The sequence below is a fragment of the Agrilus planipennis genome, unplaced genomic scaffold (genome assembly GCF_000699045.2).
Source record: "Agrilus planipennis isolate EAB-ADULT unplaced genomic scaffold, Apla_2.0 scaffold5, whole genome shotgun sequence".
NCBI lineage: Eukaryota > Metazoa > Arthropoda > Insecta > Coleoptera > Buprestidae > Agrilus > Agrilus planipennis.
In genome coordinates, this window is record NW_020442468.1 from 3614755 (window position 1) to 3641748 (window position 26994).

At 35.1% G+C, this 26994-nt stretch overlaps 1 protein-coding gene across 4 annotated transcripts in view; it reads right to left on the bottom strand.

Annotated features, from left to right (window-relative positions):
* LOC108735878 (dual 3',5'-cyclic-AMP and -GMP phosphodiesterase 11) overlaps nt 1-26994 on the bottom strand; it is a 76374-nt gene that overhangs the window by 15381 nt on the left and 33999 nt on the right. For 2 of the 4 annotated variants that reach the window (XM_025981357.1, XM_025981355.1), the window contains 2 exons: nt 1422-1584; nt 596-929 (listed from right to left, as the gene is read on the bottom strand). In XM_025981357.1, the coding sequence (XP_025837142.1) occupies nt 596-929; nt 1422-1552 (465 nt within the window). In that variant the 5' untranslated portion in view covers nt 1553-1584. Of the gene's footprint in view, nt 1-595; nt 930-1421; nt 1585-9716; nt 10415-21676; nt 21981-26994 lie in introns of those variants that run through there. The other 2 variants (XM_025981354.1, XM_025981356.1) reach the window with 2 other exon arrangements.

A 26994-nucleotide genomic window follows, 5' to 3' on the forward strand; every position in this document is an offset into this window, starting at 1 on the left:
GCATCACTTAGCAATCATTTTTTTTTTTAATACCTAAACAATTCGGCGCGAGATGAGGATTTCTTTATGACTTAAGGAGACAAAAAAATGCTACAATTTATAACCAACTTCAAAGGATGCATTTCCAAAATTCTTTCTTTTTTGAAAGAGAATACTGTCGAACTTATTGTCCTATTTAAATTAAACAAAGTTCAAAAACAGTTAAAATTTTATGTATGTTACTGTATTTCAGTCATATTTCATAACATATTAAACCTAACAGTTCGAGTTGACTATCTGTTTTAGATAAGAAAATCCTTATTAGAAAATAAAAAAAAAAACACCAACAGTTTTTCGTCAAATTGATAGAATGAAAACAAGTTGGGTAACTTCATTCAATGCTTTTCATGATAAAACAACATGAGAAATCACTTATGCGTTATCGGGAATGTTTGTTACACTACTTTAGAGTAGGTTTTAGTAAAACTATTTGTCAGCTACATGTCCACCCTTTTTTTTTAATAAGCACCCTTCCTAATAATAATCACATCTACTCTATCTGGCATAGTGAAAAAGCGGTCACCGTTGAACTGAAACTGAACCAAAAAAGACTTACCAATTCAAAAATCAGTTCCTTTTCATCAAGTTGTCTCAGTTCGTTTCTCGACTTTCTTTGTCTCCGCGCCGGTTGCGGACTCACTCCGACAATTTGCGATTGTTCATCCGCGGATCCGGTAAGAAACGTTGGGGTACCATCGATGGTACTAATCATGGGTTTAAGTAGCCCACCCCGTTCGAATTCGTGCGCCGATATTTTACGAACAGGCGTTGTGGCTCCAGAACTTTGTCGCGATGGATTATTGTGGGTCGGTGACGCCAGTTCGACGCTCGATGACGTCGGGGTCGTGTGCGATACCAGCCACGAATCCACCACATGTCGCGTTGCTTTCCTAAAAAAAACAAAATGAAAACGATGTAGGTACTTTTCATTAATTCGCCTTATGATTCTATTAAAGACAAAAGAAAACAAACATGTACTAATTATAAATTGTTGACGTTTGAGACTGCGCCTCAATATTAGACAACTACGTTGAAACTTCTAATTTTATTCCATAAAATATACTACAACGCCTAAATACTCAAAATAACAAATTTACTTAACACTTATCTCGATACAAAAAATTTGTTGATGAAACATGACATGTAGTAGTTTTATGTTTTGAAAAAGGTTATATTTGTTCGTATTTTGTACTACACTGGTTAAATATTGTACCACAAACATGTGGCACACATTTAAATCTTCCTTTTGTCGTCAATAAATTGTTCTAAACGTTATGTAAATTATAAACAATGTATTTATTTTATACTTATCGTTAGATTATAATGTATGTTATCTAATTACGCGTGCAAAAAAAAATAAGGGAGTTTTTGGGAGGACCAACCTTAAAAAATAGTCTTGCACAAAATCGGGATGTTCATCTAACCAGGCTTCCATACGCGCATATTCGGGATCGTAGTTTGATCTGTGTAGGCGATGCAGGCCTGACTCCCCTCCCGCCCCTTCACACGGCATCCGGGAGTCGTCAATGCCACGCAGGTGCAAGCCTGGAACAAAGAACAATAAGAAAAAATTACTAGAAGTGACTTACGCTGCGAAGCCGAACAATAAGACATTAAATTAATATAACATATATCACTTGTTTACTGCTCATTCTGACATTTACCTATATCTCATTCAACTAACTTAATGGAACCAAGACAATAATACATCGCAAGGTAGTAAAATAAAAACTTTAAGTCGTTAAAGTTTCTGAATATAAGACATAATAAGCTAACGTGTATACGTTTGTATGTATTTATGCGTGACCTCCTGCAAATACGACGCTGGAATCCTTTATAACTTCCCACGTCCAAATTTCCAGCTTATAAACCACGGAAAAGTGTGGTAGGGGAACACAGAGGCGTGGAAACCGGATATCTGGCCAATCACGGTTGAGGTGAACGAGCGTTACAGTAGAATGTACTAAGGGAAGCTATAAAAGACACTGCAGGTATAAGTTTGCGACTACTACTTATTGGAAACGTGTAGTTGATAATTGGAAATGTTCTCAAAAGATTAAATTCCGCATCTATTTACTATTTCAATAATAAGTTTCAAACGCATACTCTTGTTGTTCTGTGTTTCGCTGTTTATATTGTTCCATCAATGATGTAAGCTTGTAATGCAGTCTTTCCGGCATGACAATTGTTTCCATTTATATTATTACGACTGAAAAGCTTCGGAATATGGGAATGTTTTAGCAAGTTTAATGAAAGCCGAAAGCTTTCTTGATACGACTCACAATCAGAGACACCGGAAATGAATACGCTTTGTGGAATTGTTTTAAATCACACACTTGAAAGTAATGTAAGAAATTCTCAAGTTAAACAGACCGAATCCTTTATTATTACAGAAATACAATAGGAATTGTTTAATATGCAAACTACTGTACTCTATCACAAAATATTAGAATGAAAATTTACTAATCAAATTTCACGATGTACATCTATATGTTTGAATTCCCAAAATCCCTTTGGTCAAGTGCATCCTTGAATTTCCAAGACGGAGAAGCCTTCAAGGCCAATTCAGACCGAGGGTTTCAAAACCACTATCGAAACTATCGTAGAATCGATTCTAATGAACTTGGCCGGAGTTGTTTGCTCGGAAAACTTAAACCGCAAAGATGTAGACTGATGTTCTCGGGAAATACGAACCATAAGGAAGTATACAGTACTTCACAAGGGATAGGTGCTTTTGTAACGAATTTGAGAACTCGGAATCATTTTAAGGTATCACACCATTTCCCATAAACCAACTCTGTTTATTAAAAAAGTAATCGTTACATTGCAGAGTGTTAAACAGTAGTAAGATATGTTAAGAATTGAATGCATTGGTGACAATCTGTATGAATCTTTCGGTTTCTAACGATTTCCGTTTGATAGCAATAAAAACCCTTTCAAAATAATGTTTGTGGAAGAAACAACAAAGGCCAACGTATCCTACGAATGGTAAACAATAGTTCAAGGGAACCATTATTGTCATTTGAATGCTTTTATTGAGTTATTAAACAGACGTTTATTTTCTCATTTTATTTTCTAAAGCGACAAACATCTTTCTATCACTTAACCCTTAACTGATTCAAACATTTAAAAGTAGAAATTTTAAAGTAGGTAACTTATAAAATAAAATAATTCGAACTGGTCTGTATTCTGTAGAAACTCTGCCAGACGCGGATCGCGATTTCGATCTTTTTGGATCTCATCAGCGCGTCGTAAGCAGCTCCGACAGAACACAGACCAACTTTTACCTGCTGTCTTAACAGCGCGTTTTAGAAAACACCACAAATGGCGCGGTAAACGCCATCTGTAGTACGATGCTACATTTTAGGATTACGTATGCTCGCATATGCTCGTATATGCATAATCCTAAAATGTAGCATCGTACTACAGATGGCGTTTACCTCGCCATTTGTGGTATTTTCCAAGTAACTTATAGATTGAAACGTTAGAAAATTCCGTAAGTACAACAATTACGTCAAAGTTCTCTTTACGAAATAAGCTAAAACTATTATTGTTGGTATTCCTTCCGGTCAATAAAATCTAATGGGGTTTTACGATGTCAGGAAATAACATTAGTCGCGCCGCAGTGTCTAACTCTAAACTCAATCTACCGCCATTTAAAAACAGTCGGCCATCTTCAATAAAAAAATTTACCATTTACAGTAGAACATTCAATAAAACCAGTTGGCGACAGACTTTAAAATTTTAGAGTCCGTCTATGCAGAGAAAGAGGTACTACAAAGGGTAATAAAACGCCATTATAAAACGGATCGTAAAGCCGACTTATTACATTACCAAATTGAAGTCGCCCACCGCACCGCTACCACTGCAGGAAAGGGTTCTTATAACGCGCGCTCCTTCCTGCTAAATTTTATAAAGGTCAAGTACCATCACGTATAGTTATACATAGACAATAGCCCCGTGGAGATTTGAAAAACAACTTTATTTCATGTCGGCGTAATTTTTATTTATTTCGGGAATTACCGTTTCAGAAAGTTGTTATTCCAAAACAAACGCCTACTCAAGTTCACCTGTCATAAGTAAAACAAAGTAAATGTAGGTCAAAAGGTACACTTGGAAACGAAATAAGAAGAAATAAAGTGCACACGTCATAAAAACAAACAAGATTTTCTTGTTTAAATAAGAACCGAGGAAGGGCTGTGTCCGGTAGGTATTCGTACGTGTAGCACAGGAAATTGCAGTTGTCGTAAAAGAGAAGCAGCGTCTTAAAACCGAAATACCTACGACATTTCCACACCTTCGAAGGTTGTAAAAATTTTATTTAGAATCCAAAACCTGAACTCTCCAAAGTAAAACTTTCTTAAGTGTCTAGTAAAATATACATTGTATTTTAAATATTTTATTAAATTAGATGTGTTTACTCTAAATTGGAGTTTTTTCGAAATTGTTAAGCATCGTTCAGAATAGTCACTTCAGTGTCAACTTAGTAAATATTTTTCTAGATCCGTAGTCAAACAACTCCTGGTAGTGGAACACTGAAAGGAAACAAAAACATTTTCTAATTATTTTAATGCACTAAGCCCGTCAATTTAATTTCGGCTTTATGTAATCGAATAATGCTTCATATTCCAGCTTAATTGCCGTGTTGTAGGATTGTTTCCCCTTTGATGAGGACATCAATAGAGTCGTTTATCCGAAGTTCCGTCGGCTTCCTCAAGGAACGTAGTAAGGGCGTAAAGTCCTTGGCGATGGTTATAATGAGATCCGCTCTAATTACTAGGTACCACAGTAGTTAACGAAACGTTTCCATCGGTGTTATTACCGAAAGAAAGATAATCTTAAATATTGGTCATCATGCCCGAATATGCCTTATTCAGATAATGCTGGCCGTGAAAGCCTAACTCTGGTTGTGTATCATTTGCTTCTATAAATAACATTCCGTAAACAACTTTGTTTTCTAAAAAAACCCATCCCTCTCCTCCTACATATCAGTTCCTGGTTTTATTTTATCGCAAACCACTCGCTATAATTGAACCGTTAATGTGGTGGTAGGTTGTGGAGGGTAATTATGGAAGTTGTGTTGCAAGCATTGTTGTTTGAGCAAACTACCCCAAAAACAATAAGTTGATTATGGGGGACATTGACGTTCAATTTACGTATTCAGCAAAGGAGATATGTTAACCTTATTCTTGCCCTTCATAATATACACTTCCTTACTCGGGAATCATCATAATACACTTGCCCCAAATCTTTAATGGGCTATCAAATGTCTAATTGATGCGTGGTGTGATGTAAATCCATTTTACGATGAATAAAAATAAACGAAGCTGTTTCGACATAAACTTTTTAAAATCCTGCTTGACATTTATGAAACAAAATGATTCATTTCATCATGAAGTTTCCTGAATTCATCGGAAGAGAAATTTGGAAAGGAAGGTAGCGTAACGGATATAAACTTGCAATGTTTTCAAATTAGTAGACTGAGTTTGCTTCCTTGTTTCAACTCCAATTTTCAGTTGATAAAATATTGTGTTGCAGTGCCACTTATGCATGTATATGTACCTCGAAAATAGGTTATAAGTATGTATTCTACAAAACGCGACAGTGCAATATGAATGCCAAAATTGGCTCACAATGGGCAATAGCGCAAAATTGATGTAATGATAACAAGATTTAAAACAACCAACATTAACAAATGGGTATCTACATCTATCCGTAAACTTGGGTGATCCAGAAAATCAGGAAGTTTGCTCCATCAAAGTGCAACCAGAAATTTGATATGTATATCGCAATCTTAATGGTGACCACACGTACTTACCAAAAACGAGATGATGAATCGCAGCTTTATGTTATTGCAGTTTCCCAAGTTTCTCCTATCAAATGATACTTATTCACTCGCATGACTAAAGGACAAGGTTCCCAGACATAATCGTTGTTATTTTGGCTTCCATCCTATCTCCATGTTTCAGCTGTAACTGTGTCGAGCCAAAATTTGTACATTCTCAAACATGAACTATCCGCTCTAACTCTTTGGCGTAACTCCAAACTATCTCGGAATGACTAATATCAGAACCATAAGGATTTTGCGAATGAAATTGCTACATAAAACTACTACAACTACATCAGTGGAAAAATGACCCCAGACATCACAACGTGAACAATATCCCTATAGAAGAAATACAGGAATGGTTAAAAAGACTTCTGGATCTTAACATGTTTAAAAACCCATAACCATTAGCAGAACTCTAACGAATGGAGTGAACAAGTTCAATCAAATTTGAGTCAAAGGGCATGAGTTTTTCTTGGAATTTCTATGGAAGTACACACATACACACCAAGATATTAATATGCCGCACAAGTTAGACTTCTTTGTCGCAACTACATGTACAAAGTAATTATACACACAGAGATAGACAGATACATACACACGCAAACGTAGACACAGACGATCGTTCTATCCCAGTCCCAGTTGACGTTGGTTAAAATCGTTTCCCGTCGCCGTAAAATTAATTTATGCTCGCCCAACTTCGCCCACAGAATGCGCTAAAAATTCCCGTTACTACATCGAAACCTACTACGTACGTACTACACACGTGTGTGTAGGTACGTGTCATACTATCAGGACAGGCCATGAAAATAAAGAACAAAATTCAACTCAAATACAGATACATATATGTACATCATATTATGTTCTAAATTTCCACCCCTCATTGGGAGTTCGTTTGGTTCACATATTTTACGATTCAACGGTTTGGATGAAAAATTTGGTTTCTGCGGATCCTTAGGAGTCATGAACCATATGGGGAAAGCATTGTTTTCACGCAGTTTTGATAAAAAATAGATCATTTGAGTTGATGATACACAGCCCCACAACATCTCGTATGTCCATGTTGCATACTTGCACTATAAATGAAAAATCAATCACAACAATTTCAATAAAATCTGTTTCTTTGCTGACGGTGATGTTGGAGTAAACTATTTGGACACCCATTAAGGTCCATGGCAGTTAGTTTGTGTCTCGTATTATGAAATTTACAATAAATTTACATAAAGCAAACCAGAAGCGAAAAAAGGCTTTGTCTTCATGCGAGAACACGTTTTCTTTACAACCAGTTAACAATGCATGCGTTATGTCAGACAGGATGGAAACATATCTACGAATTTCGTTTTCAAATCTCGTATAAAAGGGAAGATGAAGTCATTTAACCTTTAAAAATGTTGAAACCATACATCGCCTACCATATGTTATAATAATCTATTTACTGTTCTCTTTTTAAATTCGTTTTAAACCTACCGAGTGCCTACATGTTACTTTTTATCCAAAGTAATTAAATATTAAGAGAAAAATGATCCTGTGGGACCGACAAGTTTGGAAGATTACTTTAGTATTTTCGCTAAAGAGTCCTTAAGGACCAGCATTCAAATGATCCCTTAAAAGCTAAAGCTTTAAACTTTTCAAAGGAAGTTTCGAAAGCCTCCCTTTTGTCAGGGCACGAAGCAGGTATTAAAGTTAATTTTGCCCTATTAAATAAATAATATCGGGGCGTACAGTTTCCCTGGTAATCCTTTTCGCATATTAATTACCAAATTAGGGCTTCTTAAGTACAGTATATCAGTTCGTTTCTGGGTACGAAGACAAACGACAGCACAGAAATCTAAAGTGTGTTAAAAAGGGATTTTTAATTATTTATGTCGCAGCAAATTGGAATAAATTTCTACTTTCCATTTCGCCTAGGCTAGTAAAACACATTGTGGATGATTATTACATGTTGCATTTGATAGACCTGCGTCTCCCATTAGCAAAGTGCGAGTTTAGTTAGAATTGGTGTTTGGGGTTTGTGTGACCAAAACTTTCGTTCTAATTGAACAACTGTTTCCAAAATTTTAACCACAAAAAGAATATTCAAAAATACCACACCGTCTGCCAAAATGTTCGAAAATGGTTCACAATGTACGTGAATGTTTCAGTGTGGCCACTTTTGAAGGTAGTCCTGCTTCCAGAATTTCCAAGATGAAATTGAGAGCAGGGAATTATTAAATACTGAAACTTCTGTTCTAGTAGGAACATGTTAAAACATCTTGTTTATGTGACACCGTGTATATTTTAGAAATATTCCTTAAACCGACATTCCCGGAGGACACAAAGACAATTTCGCCCTTGATGAATACTTAATCTTGGTTCTGTTTAGGACACAATGAATTGCAAGGTTCCCAAACCACCATCATTGAAAATTAACCTTCAAAGCAAAATTTTTCTTTTTGTTTATTTCAACTGGCACAGAAAAATAATTTTCATTGAAAAAGGAAAATGATATTGAAGCGCTTCATAAATATCCAGTATCCTATTAGTAATAATTCAGGGGCTGTCTATTCATTATTAGTATTCTTTTACCTAATAAAAAAAAAATAGCATTGTATTGCTTAATCTATAGAAATTCGGAAATGGTATTTGCGAAGACCACAGGTATACCACACCAAGTACACCATACCTCAAATTGAAGGCAATTATTTATGAATCACTTTATCAATTACTTGTTGCAGAAATGTCTAAAAACTAGTCATTACAAAAACACCATTAATTGTTTATTTATACTAACGAGTTTTAATTACAAAAATTTTCCATGCATGTCTATGAAATTACCGCGTTTTTCCTTTTTTTTCTTGATGCGGAAATAATATTATTCATGTGCGTCTCTGATAGGTACAGACTTTATCTTTTTCCTGGCTAATTTGTTGACACCTTCATAATCACGTTATTATAAGGTCAGACTTGCTACTATTTTCATGACTATGACTTTGATCGTGTATTCGCTTTTTTTCTAATCTTAGATAGCAGTTCATGGTGAACAGGTAGTGATGATCTTCCGACAAGAAAAATAATAGAAAATGCACAAATGGAAGAAGAAATTGAAATGCACGTTCAAAGAAATTTCGGACTAAAGACCATATGATGATGATGACACTATCACAGTAACCAAAACGTTTTTATAATCAAGGACATAATAAATAATAGGTATTTCACGGCAAAAAAAGTAGTTTTAGAATAAGTATTTATGTTAGAATGATAACGATATGTTACGAGATGATCTCCCTATTTGGAGTTTGTTAACATCCGGTTTATCGTAAACCATAAATAAAATAACAAAGTAGATTTGTCAAATTGCATAACTCTCGAGTGTATTTGCATAGAACTTTACAATTCAATTGATCTCCTATCGGGCAGCAAACGGCAAGCTTCTTCGTTAATATTTATACGTAAGTAGTACTTCTGTTAGGTGTCATGTAAGCATGGTGTGGGGAAACCCGATAGGGTAGAATAACGTCAATACCCGTAATGCGTTAAGCGCTAAGGGATGAAAGGTGTGTAATCTGATCGCCCTTTAATACAAATGGTTTCTCTTAAGTCTAAAAAAAATGTTCGAATCACAAAAAGCGCGAACGGAAGCCCTAATGTTACTCGTGAGGCTTAAAGATGAGGGTCAGAAAAAGTGGATAGAATTCGAGCTATTTCGTTAATATTGTCAACCGAGACCACAAGGGGAATCCTAAATAAGATTTTAAGAGGTGGAGCAGTATGTAGAAACAAATAAGTAAGTGTAGAGAATGATAAAACAATTTAATCTGAGGTAAGTAGGTGCCTCGGTCGTGAGTTAGGAGGGGGAGGGGGGGTTACTCACCTTTTTTATGTCGACACTGCTGTAGCTTGCACATACTTAGGGTATGTCCCATGGGTCGGTGCCTTTTGCAGTGACGACGATACGAGTCGCGGCCTATCGAGGCGCGAGGGGGCCTGGGACACAGCCCCCCCACATCGCGCCACCACTGTTTCAAAGTCACCGTCACGTTATTAACCTTAACGCTGGTCTTGCGCAGTGCGACGCGCAGCAAAGACTCTTGCTCACCCTGCGCACTAATCTTGAGTTTCGACGAAATCCTTGACGAAAGCTCCAGCAGCTTTTGTCTTCTCAATTTCACCGTCGGCTTCTGCTGATGATTGTATTTCGACCCTTTCCCGTTATTATTCGCTTCTTCTAGGGTCTCGTTCGTTGTATCATCTAACCACGTCGGGGTGTTAAGTTGCCTGTTGTATTCGATGATGTACCAAGGGGTCGCGTTACTTTGTGGAGCCGTTTTGATTAAATTACGAAGCCTATTGTTAAAAAGGAATCGGAATGAACATAGCTTTTTTTATTTCACTCAAAAAACTACCGATTCGATATCTCTTTCGGCAAAATAGATCTTTTTAATCTGACCGATGACTCTTGAGTGAGATAGCAACAATTATAACTAGTCTCAAAGCAATTTTTCATGCTACTGTCTTTCTTATTAAGCGGTTGCGATCGGCTGCTGCTGTATGTCATCCAAAAAACAGTTTCTGAAAAGAATAATACCTAAAGCTCCACCAATGGTCCTTTACTACTTGTAGGGATTGTTGGCTGTATCTGATTTGTCGTTTTTAGAGAATTCCTTGAGGAACAGTTAGCTGGCGCATTTGTGAATTTAAAATAAATTGTACACAATATTTTTAACGGACGAGATATCTTTAGGAAGCAAATTTTTTTAAACTTTTCGTTTAATGAAGTTTTGAATTTAAAACGTGTTAACTTATCGTTAATGTCAATTAAGCTACAAACAGCTGGGAGCATTAAAAAACTAATTTAAATACAATCAATACGAATATGCATAAAGTCTCGTTGCTACACAGACAACTCCAGGCTTTGAACTGTGAAATGATGCGCCAGGGTTGCCAGATGATTTTTCTTTATTCCCTAGATTTCCCCAACAACCATATCTATCTTAGAAGTCTCCGCATATTTTTAATATTTACTCACGAGTGTCTTATCAGAAGCCACCCGAGACTCAGGTGTTTCCCCTGAAAATTCCCCGTCCCAAAAATACGGTTTCTAAGTAGTCACCAACGGAAAGTCACATGAACCGAACAATGTTTAGTGATTTCCCGAATATTATGATTTCCGAACGGGTTGTAGGTATATACAATTAATAATAAAATTCATGAAATCCAACAAATTAAACAGTTAGAATAATTCTCGGACACAAGAGATTTGCTAACCAAACAAATTAAGGATTGAGTTTTTCTTTTGATTTTACTTGTGAAAGTGAATACATTTTATATTTTATGATTCCCTAGCATGTAACTTTAACAAAACCTTATTTAATTGTGTTGTTTATTATATACAAAATATACACAATCGTAGATCTTTGAATGAATTATCTGGAAATCGCGTATCATCCGGCAGTCTTTTGTATGAGTAGAATATGTACGGTTCATGCAGTTTTTTAAAAAAACGCACAATGATAAAACAATCAAACAATTAAGTCCACGAGCACCATACACAGGTATAATAAAACAGTCGCCGCTGTCAATAGTAACATGCTTACGTGATAATAATGTGATTGTAGGTACTATGTATTGGAAAAATATTTTGTTACGCGAATCGCGTTATCGGAAACCATTAAATCGGCATATCAGCGTTAATGTGAAGAATTATTTTATCATATACACATATGTGTAAAACGTATGCCGACATAATATGAAATGAAGCGATCAAACACACACTTTAACCGAGTACAAACTTGTTATCGGTGTTTGATTCAATTTTTTTTAATGATGTTTGCAATTATTTATTTATTTATTATTAAGTAGGACAACGGACAAATCACATTTGCGTTTATAATTCTTTCGGTTGATACACAACTTCCTACCAGTACCTTATTACTACAATTTCCAAAGTTCTCATATCGAAGATGAGACGACAATTACCCTTAATAAAGATCCAAATGATTAGAAACGAACTTTGACCTCGACCTATACTGCTTTTGATCTATACATTTCCATTGCTTAACTATGAGTTATGTATGTGCTATACGAATTACGTATGATGTACAGCACAGGCCAAATAAATTTGCATATTTTAATATCATTTTTGAACTTTCACTAGTTGTCGTAGGGACTGGATCATTATCATCATCGTAGGGTTGTCAATCAGACTTATTTGATATGCACCTCCACTCTTTCCTACCTTAAGCTATGATACATTTGTGAATTAGAGTACAGAAAGGAGAAGTTAAGGCATAGCATTTACCCTGATTCATACTATCGATCAAATCACGATCCTTTGAATCCACCGCGGTGTTTAGCTCGATTCATATTACAGATCATGTTACGATCAAATAACGGTTCAGTTACAGTTTATTCTACAGCGAACAGTCACGTCACGTCCAATTCATGCTACCAGTGAAGTTACGGTTCGGTCACAGTCAAGTAGAATATTATAGCATGCATTTCATATGGCAGTATTCATACTGGAAGGGACGGTCAAGTCACGACCTCGTCAATTCAGCCTAATTCATGCTAACAGTTAAGTCACGGTCCGATCACAGTAAAGTAGAATATTATAGCAGGCATTTCATATGGCCGTATTCGTACTATAAAGATCGGTCAAGTCACGTCCTCGTCAATTCAGCCTAATTCACGCTAACAGTTAAGTCACGGTCCGGTCACAGTCAAATAGAATATTGTAGCATGCATTTCATATGGCAGTATTCATACTATAAGGAACGGTCAAGTCACGACCTCGTCAATTAAGCCTAATTCATGCTAACAATTAAGTCACGGTCCGGTCACGGTCAAGTGTAATATTATAGCAGGCATTTCATATGGCCGTATTCATACTATAAAGAACGGTCAAGTCACGACCTCGTCAATTCAGCCTATCCATGCTAACAATTAAGTCACGGTCCGGTCACAGTCGAGTGGCAGTATTCATACTATAAGGAACGATTAAGTCACGACCTCGTCATTTCAGCGTAATTCATGCTAACAATTAAGTCACGGTCCGGTCACAGTCGAGTAGAATATTATAACATGCATTTCACGTGGCAGTATTCATACTAAAAGGAACGGTCAAGTCACGTCCTCGTCAATTCAGCCCAATTCATGCTAACAATTAAGTCACGGTCCGGTCACAATCAAGTAGAACATTGTAGGGTGGATTTCATATGACAGTATTCATACTACAAGAAACGCTCATGCCACAGTCCACAGTCCAGTCAATTAGACCGGTATTTCTCACCAACAATATATTGATCTGGCCGTGACTGGACCCTGACTTAAGCAATAGTATAAACCTGACTTCGAATAAAGTGAAAGCAGAAAAATTGAAGATGAAAACTTAAAAGTAACCGACTTTCGATCTCTGGAAAGCAAATAGCTCAGGATAGAAAAGCGGTAGAGAAATAAAACAATGAAAAGAGCAGGGTCAAATCGCTTTTATAAAAACAAATCACTTCTATGCCCGCGGATTGTTTGGAATACGGCCGCGTAGGGTAAGAAACGTGGAATTGGTGAAACATTTGCCTAAACATTAAGTGATCAATAGAAACTACAGGAAAATTTAGAGCTGGCGAATTCAGAATCTAACCGATGTCCTTCCGAAAGCTAATAAGCAATGTAAACTTAAGTTTACGGGATGTTCTAGTAGTTTTTGAGAAATATTTTGGTTCAGGATAAGGACGAGGTGTATGTCAACCAGTCTTCATACTGACGAAAATTTTGCCGTAAAACATTGATTTCTATTTAGAAAAGGAAGGAAAAAGTTGTTATTTGATGAACTGTTTACATTTACATTAACAAACGTGTCACTCATCTATCCAGTTATCTTATCTAACGTGTGCATTAAAACGAGTATTTTGTTGTAACATTTTATCATATCAGACTTCTGTTTAACCTGCAATGGAAGTTCATAATAACGACGTTTTATTTTTCCCGACGCTTTTTTACATCCGAAAATTACTTTACTATTTGTAGGTATTACATATCTATTTTTGTTGAATTTTAATTACTTGTTAACAGGCAGTTAAGATAAATTCAATTCAATTATTAATTTACACGTTTTATACAATAAGGAGCATGTTTAAAAAATTTTGCAACTTTACCAGCTCTGTTTCATATTTTTTTGGAAGATGAGTATGTATGAGTTCCTGCTGTACGTAGGAGCCCACATTATTCGCTTATATAAGGTCCATACTGAGGTCGACGATAAAAATTTTATAGGGTGGGAACTATGAAAGACAAAGATTGCGTATTGCCTTTTGTACTAACAATTGCATCTGTATACATGAAAGCGGTTTAGAGAGAACAACAGGTACTTCGATGCGGTTTTTTCATCTCGGTTTCAAGAAATACTAGCTTATGTTAGCATCCTAACTACGCCCCTGATAATAACTTCATAACGAGAACCACGTCAATGGAAAGTTAATAAAACCATTCAAAACAAAATAATAATGAGATAACAAAAATACAATTCATAGAGACGATAGATCGCTGCTTTAAATATGTAATCGAACGATTCATTTTGAAAAATTGAGACACTCGATTTTTCCATGAATTATTGTGAAACAATGTGTAGAAACTGATTAGTATCTGATGAATTATCGAATTCCAAAACCAAAAAAATATATATATACTTATGTATCTAGGTAGATATACGAACCAATTTAGGTATTCCAAAGTCCAAATTATTATTATTTTTTTACATTACATATTAAATATTAACCACTGATTATACGACCAAAACAGCTATCGGAATTTACAAACCGGTTAGGTATATACCACTTGTTAATTTAGTGCAAATGCCCAGCTACCTGATTAATAAAAAAATATTTTTATTTGTATTCTTTTTTCTTTAATATAATTAAAAACAAATGCGATATTAAAATGAATGTTCACATGTACTTTATTTGCATATTAAATAAGGTTTTAATTAAATCATTTTCAATTATTAATTTAGGTTAATTGCACTACGTAAATTACACAATTGCTTTGTACTTCATTACATTAGTGTATGAACGCACACAAACAATTTTATTTGTAGGTGTGTAAATAAATATGAAAAATTACCTTGAGTGGCGCAATACTCCTATTACAATTATTACTAATGTAAGTATGTAATATAGTTAAAAAATCACACTTAGGGTTATTCCAAACAAAGCATTATTATGTGTGTACAAAGTATAAAAACTAAAACTAATAAAAAAGCATAAAAAGGTTTCACGGATTTGTAAGTGAGTAGTTTTCGAAAACTTCTCTTTCTTTTTCTCTGTTTAGATATCAAATATTCGCTTCGAATGAATTAACAATGTGTACCGGTCGTTACATGTCTTAGCTTGCACAAGTTTTGGCAAAAAAAAAACTCATTGGCCTTGATGTATCATCAAGTGAGTCCATGAGCCTGTACTCGTGCTTGCTACTACTGTTATTTTGCCCCTTTTGTAGCCCCTTGCGAATCCGGAAAACAGCCCGAAAGATTCAGCTTAGCAAAGCTTCGTTCAACGATGTGACCTGAATGAATTTCGAATATATCAAAATTGGGGACTTTTAGGGACTAATTTGGTTCAATTCGACAATTTTGAAATTCATTTTGGCTACTAACTTGTAATAGTTTTAGGGGTGCAAAACGTTCTACCCAAATTATAGACAATACATCATTGCTTTTAAAAAAAATGCTTAGGCGACAAGTATACCTACAATCGATTAAGACAGATGTTTTTATTCTGATTATAAAAAGGATAGTACATAATGCAACTGATAACTGGAAATTTCAAGTAGTTTTCCAAGTATTCGTTTAATAAAGGCTAACAGTATTGATGCTTTCGATGCATTTTCTCGCACACTTCTGCTGTGCTGTATCCTCGAACATACACCATTATGTATTAAATGATCACGTCGTAAATATAAACAATATAAAACACATTTTTCAAATTCGAAGAAATTACATGAAAACGACCCAAAGCAGGTGCGCTATTGAAGCAGTTCTTATGGAGTTAAGTAAAGAGAACATTCAACTTTAACGATAAAAGAAAAACGAATATTTATCAAATAATTTCACTCGATCACAATGGCCTATTACAGTACCCAATTTCAGACCTCCAGCTAATAATTTCTCTCATTGTATATCGTTGCACTCTAGGCATTAGTTTGTACATATTATAAAGAAATGCATGCAAGTAGAAAAAACACAAATGTGCAATCGCATTTTCCCATGACCTTTGAAACAAAGACACATGCGTATTTGTTATGTGTGCACTTTTGTATTACAGAATATTTCGACCTCAGCAAATTGTAAATTCACCTTTACTACAGTCTACTACCAATAGTAACGCAATAATAGTGATGATGATGATAACAAATCGACACAGCTACTGAATATTACAAAAAGAAAACACGTAATATCATTGGAATCCAACATGTAAGCGATTGACAGTGTCGTGTTTAAAATTTACGGATTAAATCGAAGCCTTCAAGTAAGGATGCAACAAAAACTGGTTATAACGACAAAATTTGATCGCTATTACCGACACTACGAACGTTATAAGCAACTTACAAGTACAATAGGTATTATATGCAGTTTTCTTTCGACCTTCATTCAGCAGCCTCTGCTTATTGTAATAAATAAACAATAAAAAATTGTTACTCCTAAAACCACAACCAATAAATCTTAACTCAGTTCTCCGGCTGTAATTTTTTCTAAAGCTGCCGATCGTCACATTTTATCGTCGGATTGTTGTTGTCTTTCGTTATGGAAATCCTAGGTCAATAAACTTTCTGCAGACCTAATTAGAAACATGATTTGATCACCGCAAAGTTGTTATATCCGGATTTAAAAACGGCCACGTTACATCGGTAAAGCTGTAATTGTCGCTACATGAGAAGACGTTATATACGAATGTTTTTATCAGGGTTATCACACAATACCGACCAATAATGTAAAATTATATCGTTATTATATGTGTACCGAATTTACAAATAGAGTAATCGCTGTAAATAGCTTTCATTATAATTATTATCAATAAGAATTTAGAATAATTAAGAAACAAGAAGTTCTTGTAAATATTTTTCGATGAAGTTCGCTTTCACTTCTATTGAAACAACAAAATATGCATGACATGACGCCATTGAATATATTACGTTGGATACTTATTCTGCCCATATTTTATCATTAATCATTATCAAGATTAAATTTTGGCTTTAAAAATCTGAAAAATTTTCACATGCTATCGAATTTTAAATGATTTAAATGGAGATATTGCGACGGTTGATGCATACGAACGTATGGAATTAATGTAATGTAGATACTTAAATTATTAACATTGGATTTGTCACTTGATTTCTAATTGGACGACATACTGACGCCCAAGTGAGTAAATTAATGACAAAGTAGTGTGTTGACAGATCTTACTATTACCAGGAAGAAGAAAGTGAAACTCACGCCAAGTACCTAATAAGAAATCGAAATCGATCAAGTACGTCAAAATGATACTCATACTCCAAAGTACTAACTGTGTAGGTAGAAACTTTCACAGAATAACTTACGATTCATTAGAAATTCTTTTCTAAATAACAAGTAGGGCTAGAGTTTGCAAATCAAAAACTAGAAGTTGCCGATGCTGGATATTTATAGGAGGTCAGATAAGCCAGGATACAAAAAACGTTGAGAACTTAAAGAGTCTCGCTGTAAGAACTACAATTTGTTGCTAGAAGATGATTCCTGATGATAATTGTAGCTAATCTTTTCTCAAACAGTACAGCGAAAGACGATAGCACACATAGCTTATCTCGAAATAGGAATGCCATACAAAAATAATGTAAGGGTTATAGTTTTTCACTAAATGATGGTTCCTTTACCCATTTTAGAGTAAATCTATCCTCAAAATGTTCAGCGAATGAATGGAGAGGCGAGATACTGGCACCACACATAACTTACATCAGAAGATGAAAATACTGTAGATAGAAATGAGGTGGAAAGAGTTAGAAGTACAAAGAAATCAATATATGTATAAGGATTGATGGGAATAGGACGCCATCTGAGTCATGAGACCTCAGTAGAGACATGCTAGAAGTAGAACCAGAAGGAGGGACAGAGGAAGACGTAGATTAGAATGAGAAGATTGGCTCAGGATTGGAAGGAATGGAAGGTCTCCAACCAGTCTTCGCACCAATGATCCTATGATGATCGTGTACCCACCTACACACTGGATCACTATTTTTAAAAGTAATAGACAGTCCCCTACTAGAGGTCAAAGTTTATATTTTGATAGTCGTATCAACTACAGTTACTGTGGGTCAGATCCGAAACAGTTATCTACTTGATCAGCGAGCATAATCAACTTCTACATTCATGTAAAATGATGACTGCAACCTTATGGATGAAAAACGTTTTCCTAATTATACATATTTGAAATCAACGGATCCTTCCTAACGATATACACATATAACCAATTATTACCCCTAATTAGCCCATTTCTGTTTATCAGCTGTAATATACATGAAACACACAGTATTTTAAAAGCCTTGAAACGACAAAATAAGAAGTCACTTTGTTCAAATGCATCAGACAGAATTGAACAGGTAAAAATATTATGTAAATACACAGGATCCGATTTTACGAATTTGTTTACTGAAAATTTTAACATTTGTATGTGTTAAATACTGAAGTTTTTCCAGGTAGAGATTTATTTCATTGATAAATACCGCAACAAAACGTGGTATCATCTATAGAAATCAATTTTTCAAAATTACTACCTGAAATTGCTTAGTAACGATGACTATTAAAATAGAGAATTAATGTTTCTGAAAAATTATCAAAAACTCGATTAACTGGAACAAAACGGACCGACCTAAAAGTAAACATTAGTCTTACATGAAACGCATTTTCCGAAATACATTTAAACTAACATTTGTTTAAAATAGTTCAACTGAAAGCAAGTAAAATATAATTCGAATGAATTTCCATCTACGCCAAAGCCAATTTTCACGAATTACTTTACGTGATCACTAAAAGTAGACGACTTGAAGTCCAGATTGTAATCTTAAATTTTTTCACTATACAAATTCCTGTTTAGTCCACACGCAATATCCTTGAAAACCATTTGAGATTGATACAACCCTCGAAGTACAATAACGCATCCTTTTGTAAACGTCTTAAAATATATATAAGTAACGGAACCAGAATTGTCAGAACCATGCCCACAACAGCAGCAGTTGACTAAAATGATGTGTATCATTAAAAAAAATACAACAGTTAGAAAGGGCAGTGTCTGGAAAACACCTAAGCGCACAAGAGCAAAGTGTTACGTTAATGGCGTTGCCCCAAAACGGTTTTACCACATCCGTTTGCCGTTTCATTCCAAGGAATGACGACGGATGATGGGAATAGGATATGTGGAAGAAGATGCAGCGTTCGAAGCGGCATCAGTTAAAGGCGTCATTTCGGCGTGGCAGGCTGTCGTTCTTAATGTGGGCGAAACACCAAACTTGGCACAAGTTCAGAATCGAATGCGATGGATAGAGATTTGGAAAGAGGAAGATGTCTGCACGTACACGAACGTATGTTTACAACCATTACAAAACACCAGAGATACCAGCCAATCGAAGCACCAACGACATTCCGTCTACTTCCTTGTTTTTTTTTAACTGTTTTAACTTTGTATCTGGATGCGCAGACAACGGAACATTTTTCGGCAAGTAAAGATACTCAAAGAAAAGACAGTCCCAAAATTTTCACTGATAAAGGAATAATAGGAACATTATTTTGCCTCTGGCAAAAGAGGTTTGGCACGTTCTAACCAGATTATGTCCAATTTATTGGTCGCAATAATAATGAGCCACGAAGCAAACAAAAAAACGAATCTGGTCGTTTCCAAGCAGCAACCTAAAATTATGATAATGAGATGCCGAAAATCCGCTCGATAAATCGTCGGACAGTAATAATTTTTTTCGTTCGCGTCGACAATGGCTCTCTTATATATTATACGACCGTATTATAGGTAAACGCGAGTTTTAAGTCTTGGGTGTTATGTGATGCATAATTTTTGGGTTTATAAGTCTGTGTCAAGTTCACAGCCGTTACAAATCAAACCCAAGAACGAGAGAAACAAGAAAAAAAAGCACAGGAGGTTGAGTCAGTCGCCGGGTGCTTGAGGCTCCGCTAAGGTCAGCCACCCCCTCTTGTGCGACTAATTTACATATATATTGTGTCCACCTATATCCACAACTTCGGTAAGGTTCATTCAACAGGTAGAAATGACTTTTGTTTTTCTCAGAAAGAAAGCAGCTTATACCTTACCTGCAGGTAGGTACTCCTAAAAGTCTAAAACTTGATAACGAACTTATGATGGTATCAGAAACACAGGAAGTTTAGACTTTTAAGAACATCGGAAAGTACAAACCTGCTTTCTTTCTCAGAAAAAAAAGTCATTTAATATTCTTAGAAAGTCAAAGAATCTATTTTAATGAAGATATAATTATGATATGTCCACAAAGTAGTAGATAATAATTCTTCTTTTTGGAATTTCTGCCATGCTTCTTTCATATCTTAAAAACAATCCGAAGGCTTCCAATATTAATATCTACAGAAGCAAATCAAAAATAATGACGATCAAGTACGCATTAACTCTTAAATTTTACAAACAATATGAAGTATGTAATTAAGGGCAAATTAAAACAACGCACTATTCGGTACTTGGAGATATATCTATGTACAATGGTATTGTTTATATCTGAGTATATTGATTTATTAGGAACATCCTTGTATGTTACATTGTCTTTATCACAGAAGAGAAGCAAGATAACAACAATATAATACCACGTGGTACAGCGACAATTATGATATTATTTTATGTGCATATAGTGTATTACAATATCAGTTTATCCGAAGCAAAAGTTTTCATATTATTATTCCAGAACGCAGCGATCGCATACACACTGCAAACATGCCTCTTTTTTGTGATAAAAGAATGTTAACCACGCGAATGATAAGAAAAGCGGCGCCAAACGTTACACAAATAACGACAACTTTATTCATCTTGTTTTTCAAATAAAAAACAAAAATTATACCTATTACCACATCGTGACGCGATATTTTTTGTACCTTTGGAAACTTATTACGTATTACTCATTTGATACGCGATAACGTTTTGAAAATTTCCAACTGTTGTTCTACCCATTGTATTTTCTACTTAATTACCGAAAATAAATAAAAAACAAATTTAATTAATGCACAGTTTGCTTCATGTTAGTTACTAGTAGAAGCCTTTGGTGGAGGCGCTTGCCGTCCAATGTAATTGAACTTCAAATGGGCTTAAATGCAGAAAATGCATCAGATCGACGACTAAAATTTCAATCAATTTAAAATTGTCAAATTAATATTTGATAGGCATCTTCACGTTTCTTCAACTAAAAGAACTGAATTAATTATGAGCGAATTTAATGAGCTTTTTTATCACAATGAAGCTCCTACATACACGAACACGAAAAACGCGTTCAAATTTTTCCTAACCAAAACAATTTTATTTTTCTTCAATGAAATATTCCACTGCATATTTATGTAGTACAAGTCATTTAATTGTTATTGTTTCGTAGACGTGCGCTACTGTACACGATTAACCAACCTTTCCTCATGATTACAAATACATATGTTGTTTGTATCAAACGGTTCCTAACATAATAAACATTTCATCAAGGATAAACATTTTCTAAACAAAAAAAAAAGAAATACGACATCAGATCAGCCAATCAATCCTGTATACGAATTCGAAAAAAGAGCATTGAAACTCTCACCATAAATAAATCAGCATAGGCGTATGATTTACAATATAAGTATACTATAATCCCAATTTCCAATCGTCCTTTTTTTTGCTATTTCGCACTTAGCACTGAACTCCGAGAAACAAAGAAAACGAACGAACACACTCAAAACTAAAATAAACAACTTTATTATTAAATAAAAACTTTGCGTCGAACTGTTTCGCTCCACGGTTCGACTTGAAAACGACCGAACTCTGCCAGGATCGTAAAACAACTAACTGACGCTTATACTGTGACTGACTCTGGCCGCCTCTACAATCAGCAGTTTCACGAAGCCATGGCTACGACTGCTGCTGCGATGCTATCACAAAAAGTGACGCCACAACCGGCGCTGCTATGTAGTATATAGCCTGGCTATTACAGAATGAGAATGACAGGGTATATAGTCAGTTGCATAGCCAACGTGATGAACAGTTCAAACTCACGCACACCCGCGACCTGCAACAGCCCAGTCGTTAGCAGCAGCCTTCATTTCATCCACTGCAGAAGAACGATTCCAAAAATCGATAAGCATCGTCAGAAGATTCATCTAAACTTATGGTATACCCTGGCAAGTCGGACATTCAATCCCCATCCCATCGAGGAAATGAGTGCATGATGGCGACACGAAACCCTTTGGCCCCCCTTGAGGATTTGTGAGAATGGGCCGATGGTGGTTGGAACAACGGTGGCAAAACGACATGAAGCCGATTGAAATACTCGAGTATTCCATTGCAATTCCACAGAAAAAACATTTTTGAGTGTTTCAGGACTACGCCGGAAGGTAGGACGAGATGCCCTCTTCAGCCTCCTTTCAGGATTCATCAGAATGGATGGGTGATGGTTTGGATGAGAAAGATGAAATGAAAGATTATCTATGGAATATTAGTGCCTCACTGATCCAAGAAAATCACAGAAAAACTTGGACCAAGGCAGACGGACCCGGAATCGAACCGGCGTCCTCCCGAATGCTAAGCAATGGTCTAAACCTCTAGACCATGCCGCTCATTCCACAGTTTAAACTGCCGCTTTTATACTTGTTTGAGAATTCAATGGAAAGGGCTTCTTGGGAATTTGGAAACCCCTCCACGCCAGAAGCACCATTCTTCCACTGACTAGGAGAGAGGCAAAAGTGAAAGATTATCTGTAGAATATTACTGCCTCAGGATCTCCAGTCAAACCATTGTAAAGTTAAAAGCAAGACAAGCAGACCAACTAGAAGTGGCTACTACCGTCATGCAGAATGTAAACTGCAACATCACTGGTCATCAGTTATTTTTCTTTGTAAATAACGTTCAGAAGATAAGAATGAGAAGGGTTTAAAAGTGTAACTTGGTAACAGAAAATATTTGAAACTAATATATTAAAGAGAGCGGTTTGGATTTTGGAATTCCAAATCTATCTTCAAGGGTTCATATAGAAGTGAGACCTCTAATTATAGTAATTAGTTTGTAATGAAGTTGTTAATACTGTTAGAAAGTTTGACACTATATGCAAGTCCAAAGGTTTTCGAGACCAATAGAAAGCTGCAACTTTGGAGTCTAAACAGTAACTAGCAATTCAACAATTGGATGGTTATCATGTTGTGTGGCATCAAAAATGTGTAAAAGCTTCTTAATCGATGAGAAAAACTTGAAACAAACAAAAACATTATTACAATGTAATCCTTTTGTTAGTCACTTTAAGCAATTTATATTATTTGCTATCGTCAACATCATCCATGGATAGGTAATCCTATCGCAAATAATTTTGTTTAGTTTAATGAATCAATAAAACGTATAGCGTTGATCTTACCTGAAAAAGCCGGTTCCATTATCTTTTACTTGAATTATTTAATCTTTTTTATGAAAAACAAAACAATTATTCTTACTGTTGGAGCGACAAAAGGTAAAATAAAATTCCAATTTCCACGACTTGGAAAGCACCTCCACCAAAATGAAATGGCAACGCCATATGTAAAACACGGATCTGTAAATGTGAGATTCAATAACGTTTGACAAGGTCCTCTTCAGTTGAGGGTATCCACTTTTCAAGTTGAGTCCATGGTGCAACTATCTACGTGATAAAGTTCTTGAACAAATGATCGGATCGCGATTTCGATTTTGTTAGATTTCATCAGCGCAAACAGCTTCATCAGAACATAGACTAACTAACTCTACCTGCTGATTTGACACAGCGTTTTATGACATCCTACAAACGACAGGCTAAACGCCATCTTTAAAGCAATGCTACGTTTAACTGAATATGTTGAAAGATTTTAACACTTGTTTTCGAAACTATTATAATCAAGAAAGATCACAATAAGAAAACAATTTTTTTATTGACTTCCATTGTTTGTCAGTGTGGTTATCAACAATATCATATGTACATATACAGAGTTACTTACACAATTACTCATATTGCTTAAACAAAAAATTTATTTTCAAAACCATTCGTCGGACTTGAAAAAGAAAATAAATAACTGGTGGAAACCTTTTTGGAAAAACTAACGAATGAAATCCAATTTACGAATCTAGCAAATGAAGGTATTCATCCAGAAAATTACCTTGTTAAGTATTATTTGTTAAGTAATTTCCGTTTTCATTAAGTATACAGAAATTATCTAAATTTATTCATTCAGAAAAGTATTATTAAACAACCATTTTTAATCAGATCACTCAATAGAATGAAGACAACATCTGATATGAATAATACCATTAAAAACACGAGTGTTACATAACAAATTATTGAATGACGTTTTGTAATAGGCTTTGATTTTTGATACATTCATTGGCTGAAGATCGGAAGAACCAATCTTGTGGCTGAAAATCTTATGATGATGATGATGATGAGATCTATGAAAGTGTCATGCGCCATCGGCAATTGTACCATCTATCTGTTCAAATTTGGACAATTAGTTGATTTTAATGCTGAAGAGTTATTTCCGAAATCTTGTGTTAGTTGACTCCTGAGAAACTTCACATCATCTTTGTTGCTCACTGCAACCTTTCAATTCCGTTAAAAATTATAATGATTATGTTTATGTAAGATACAAGCGAGAAGTTTATCGCAGTCATAAAACGCATTTTCTGAAAGGGAATCGTAAATTACTGAGCGATATCAGTAAACATTTTACGAAATCTGCAATAAAGATAAGCGTTTCCATGCCAATAAACTTGAAACACTACTCGCGCTTTTCTTTTTTCGCGTTTCTATGGTTTCTACAGTAAATAAACCAAAACAAAAAGTAATTAGTGTCGTTATCGTTGACACAGTTTAATGATTATCACTAAATGATGATATATTTTCTGTTCTACGAAAACGAAGTCAGCAAACAGATTCCATTTCTTCTCCTTGTGCTACTAGAGTCGCCCAGAATCAAAGCTAATGTGTGGGAACAAAAAGGAATTTAGTTCCTAAACTAACACCAATGTTTAGCATGTTGCTGTAAAGGTGGAATATACCTATGTGTTTGCTAATTTGTGTGCAGAATTAAAGGCAGAAAGAAGAGATTAATAAATAACCACAAAGGGGTCAGTAAATGACATCTATGAAGATGTGCTCCCAGTAGGAGGTTTGTTCATCTCTGACAAATAGAATTTATCACCTTATAGTGGTTATTTGCAAATATTGATCTTCACTGATCTTCAACATTTAATAAAGGATTCAGCTTTCATCAGGTGGTTGGTTGGAGCATTTCAAAATTAAATAACTCTGTGCTTTCCAACCAAATCTCGCATCAGCTGATGCCAATTGATCGAATAACGATGCCTTCCTTGATGTGTAATTGATAGTCTATTAACCTCGTATTGCATTTGAACAATACGAGACGTCAAAGAACAGACCCGAGGGTTGAAGGCCGAAGTCAACTCACTCCAATGACTTGATATAACTGAAAGTTAATGAGTTAACTATAAGCCATCATACATCAACAAAACACTTGACAAAAAGAATTCGGATACTGTTTGTGTATCCGAATGCTTCAAGAACACCAATTGGAGTACTGTGGAACTTCAACAAATAAAACATACACCCCCGAAAATTCCGGGTGTGAATGAGTGAATCCAAATGCTGTGTGCAAATATTTTGGGAAAAATGCATTCCTTATCCTATCAACTCAATGGTAACTTACGACACAGTCGAAGAATTGACTGGTCCATCTAACTCTTCGGATAGTACATGTTGCAACTACAAACACCAACGTGGATCTATTTTGTCATTTAAAATTTCACAAACAAATGCATAAATACGTACTTCAATAACAACAAAATAGTTTTACAAATTAGAACAGTTACGATCAGCCAGTTGAAACACTACTCTCGGCACGTAGGTTTTTAATCAACAACCACCGCAATGATGTTGCAGAAAAGTACTTACATGTATCCATAACTACATGGCACAACCGCCTTTTTTTTATAAAGAGAACAATGAAATGCTAGCTATATTTACCTGATTGGTAATACATTCTAAATTAAATCAAGTAGTAATTACAAACTAGATACATATCAATACAATTCCTCTCTAACGCTATATATTGTCTATTAGGTATGTCTTGATAGACAGTAAAAACTTTTTAACGTTTTCAAACTTCCCAAAGCATTTTATTTTTACAGTTTTATTAACACAACTATCGTTTTAAAATACCTCACGTACTATTGAACTCGACGCGACGTCCCAAAAACATTTTTATCTTTATGTTATACCTACCTAACATAAAGTATATCTTAACCATTATCTTTCTGGTTTCCGGACTGGGGAAAGAACTGAAATTCCTGTGGATCCGTGATGGTGCTTAAGTATTATCGAAAAGCATGTACAGCCATCAGAATTCCTATTAATATCTTCTCTTTTACTTGTCTACTTAATGCATTACGTATTTTAAGGGCGTTATTAGAATTATTTTTATGAAACAGTGGTTTGTGTGTGTTAATATTATTACAGAATGAAGAAGACGTAAGTTACAATGTCTAAAAGAATTTTATTGAAAATGTACGAAAAATTGATAAATATTTTTTGAATTCATGGATAAGCCATAATATTCCCACGCATTCAGAGCAATTATTTGTACCACTATATATTTTTTTTATTATAAATATTATTATAACGAAATGTGAACACAAAATTTTAGCCCTGTTCCACAGTCGTAAAATGGTTCAGAACTGACTATAGTGATTTGTAGTAGACAAACCAACTTTTACGTTAATTTTAATTACTGTATACCCTCTTTTATTATAAGTATAATACTTACATTTACACCAACCCGCGAAACAGTTTGTACATTATGTATTGGCTATAGACGTGAGTTTACATACGTATACGAAATAAATACTGCA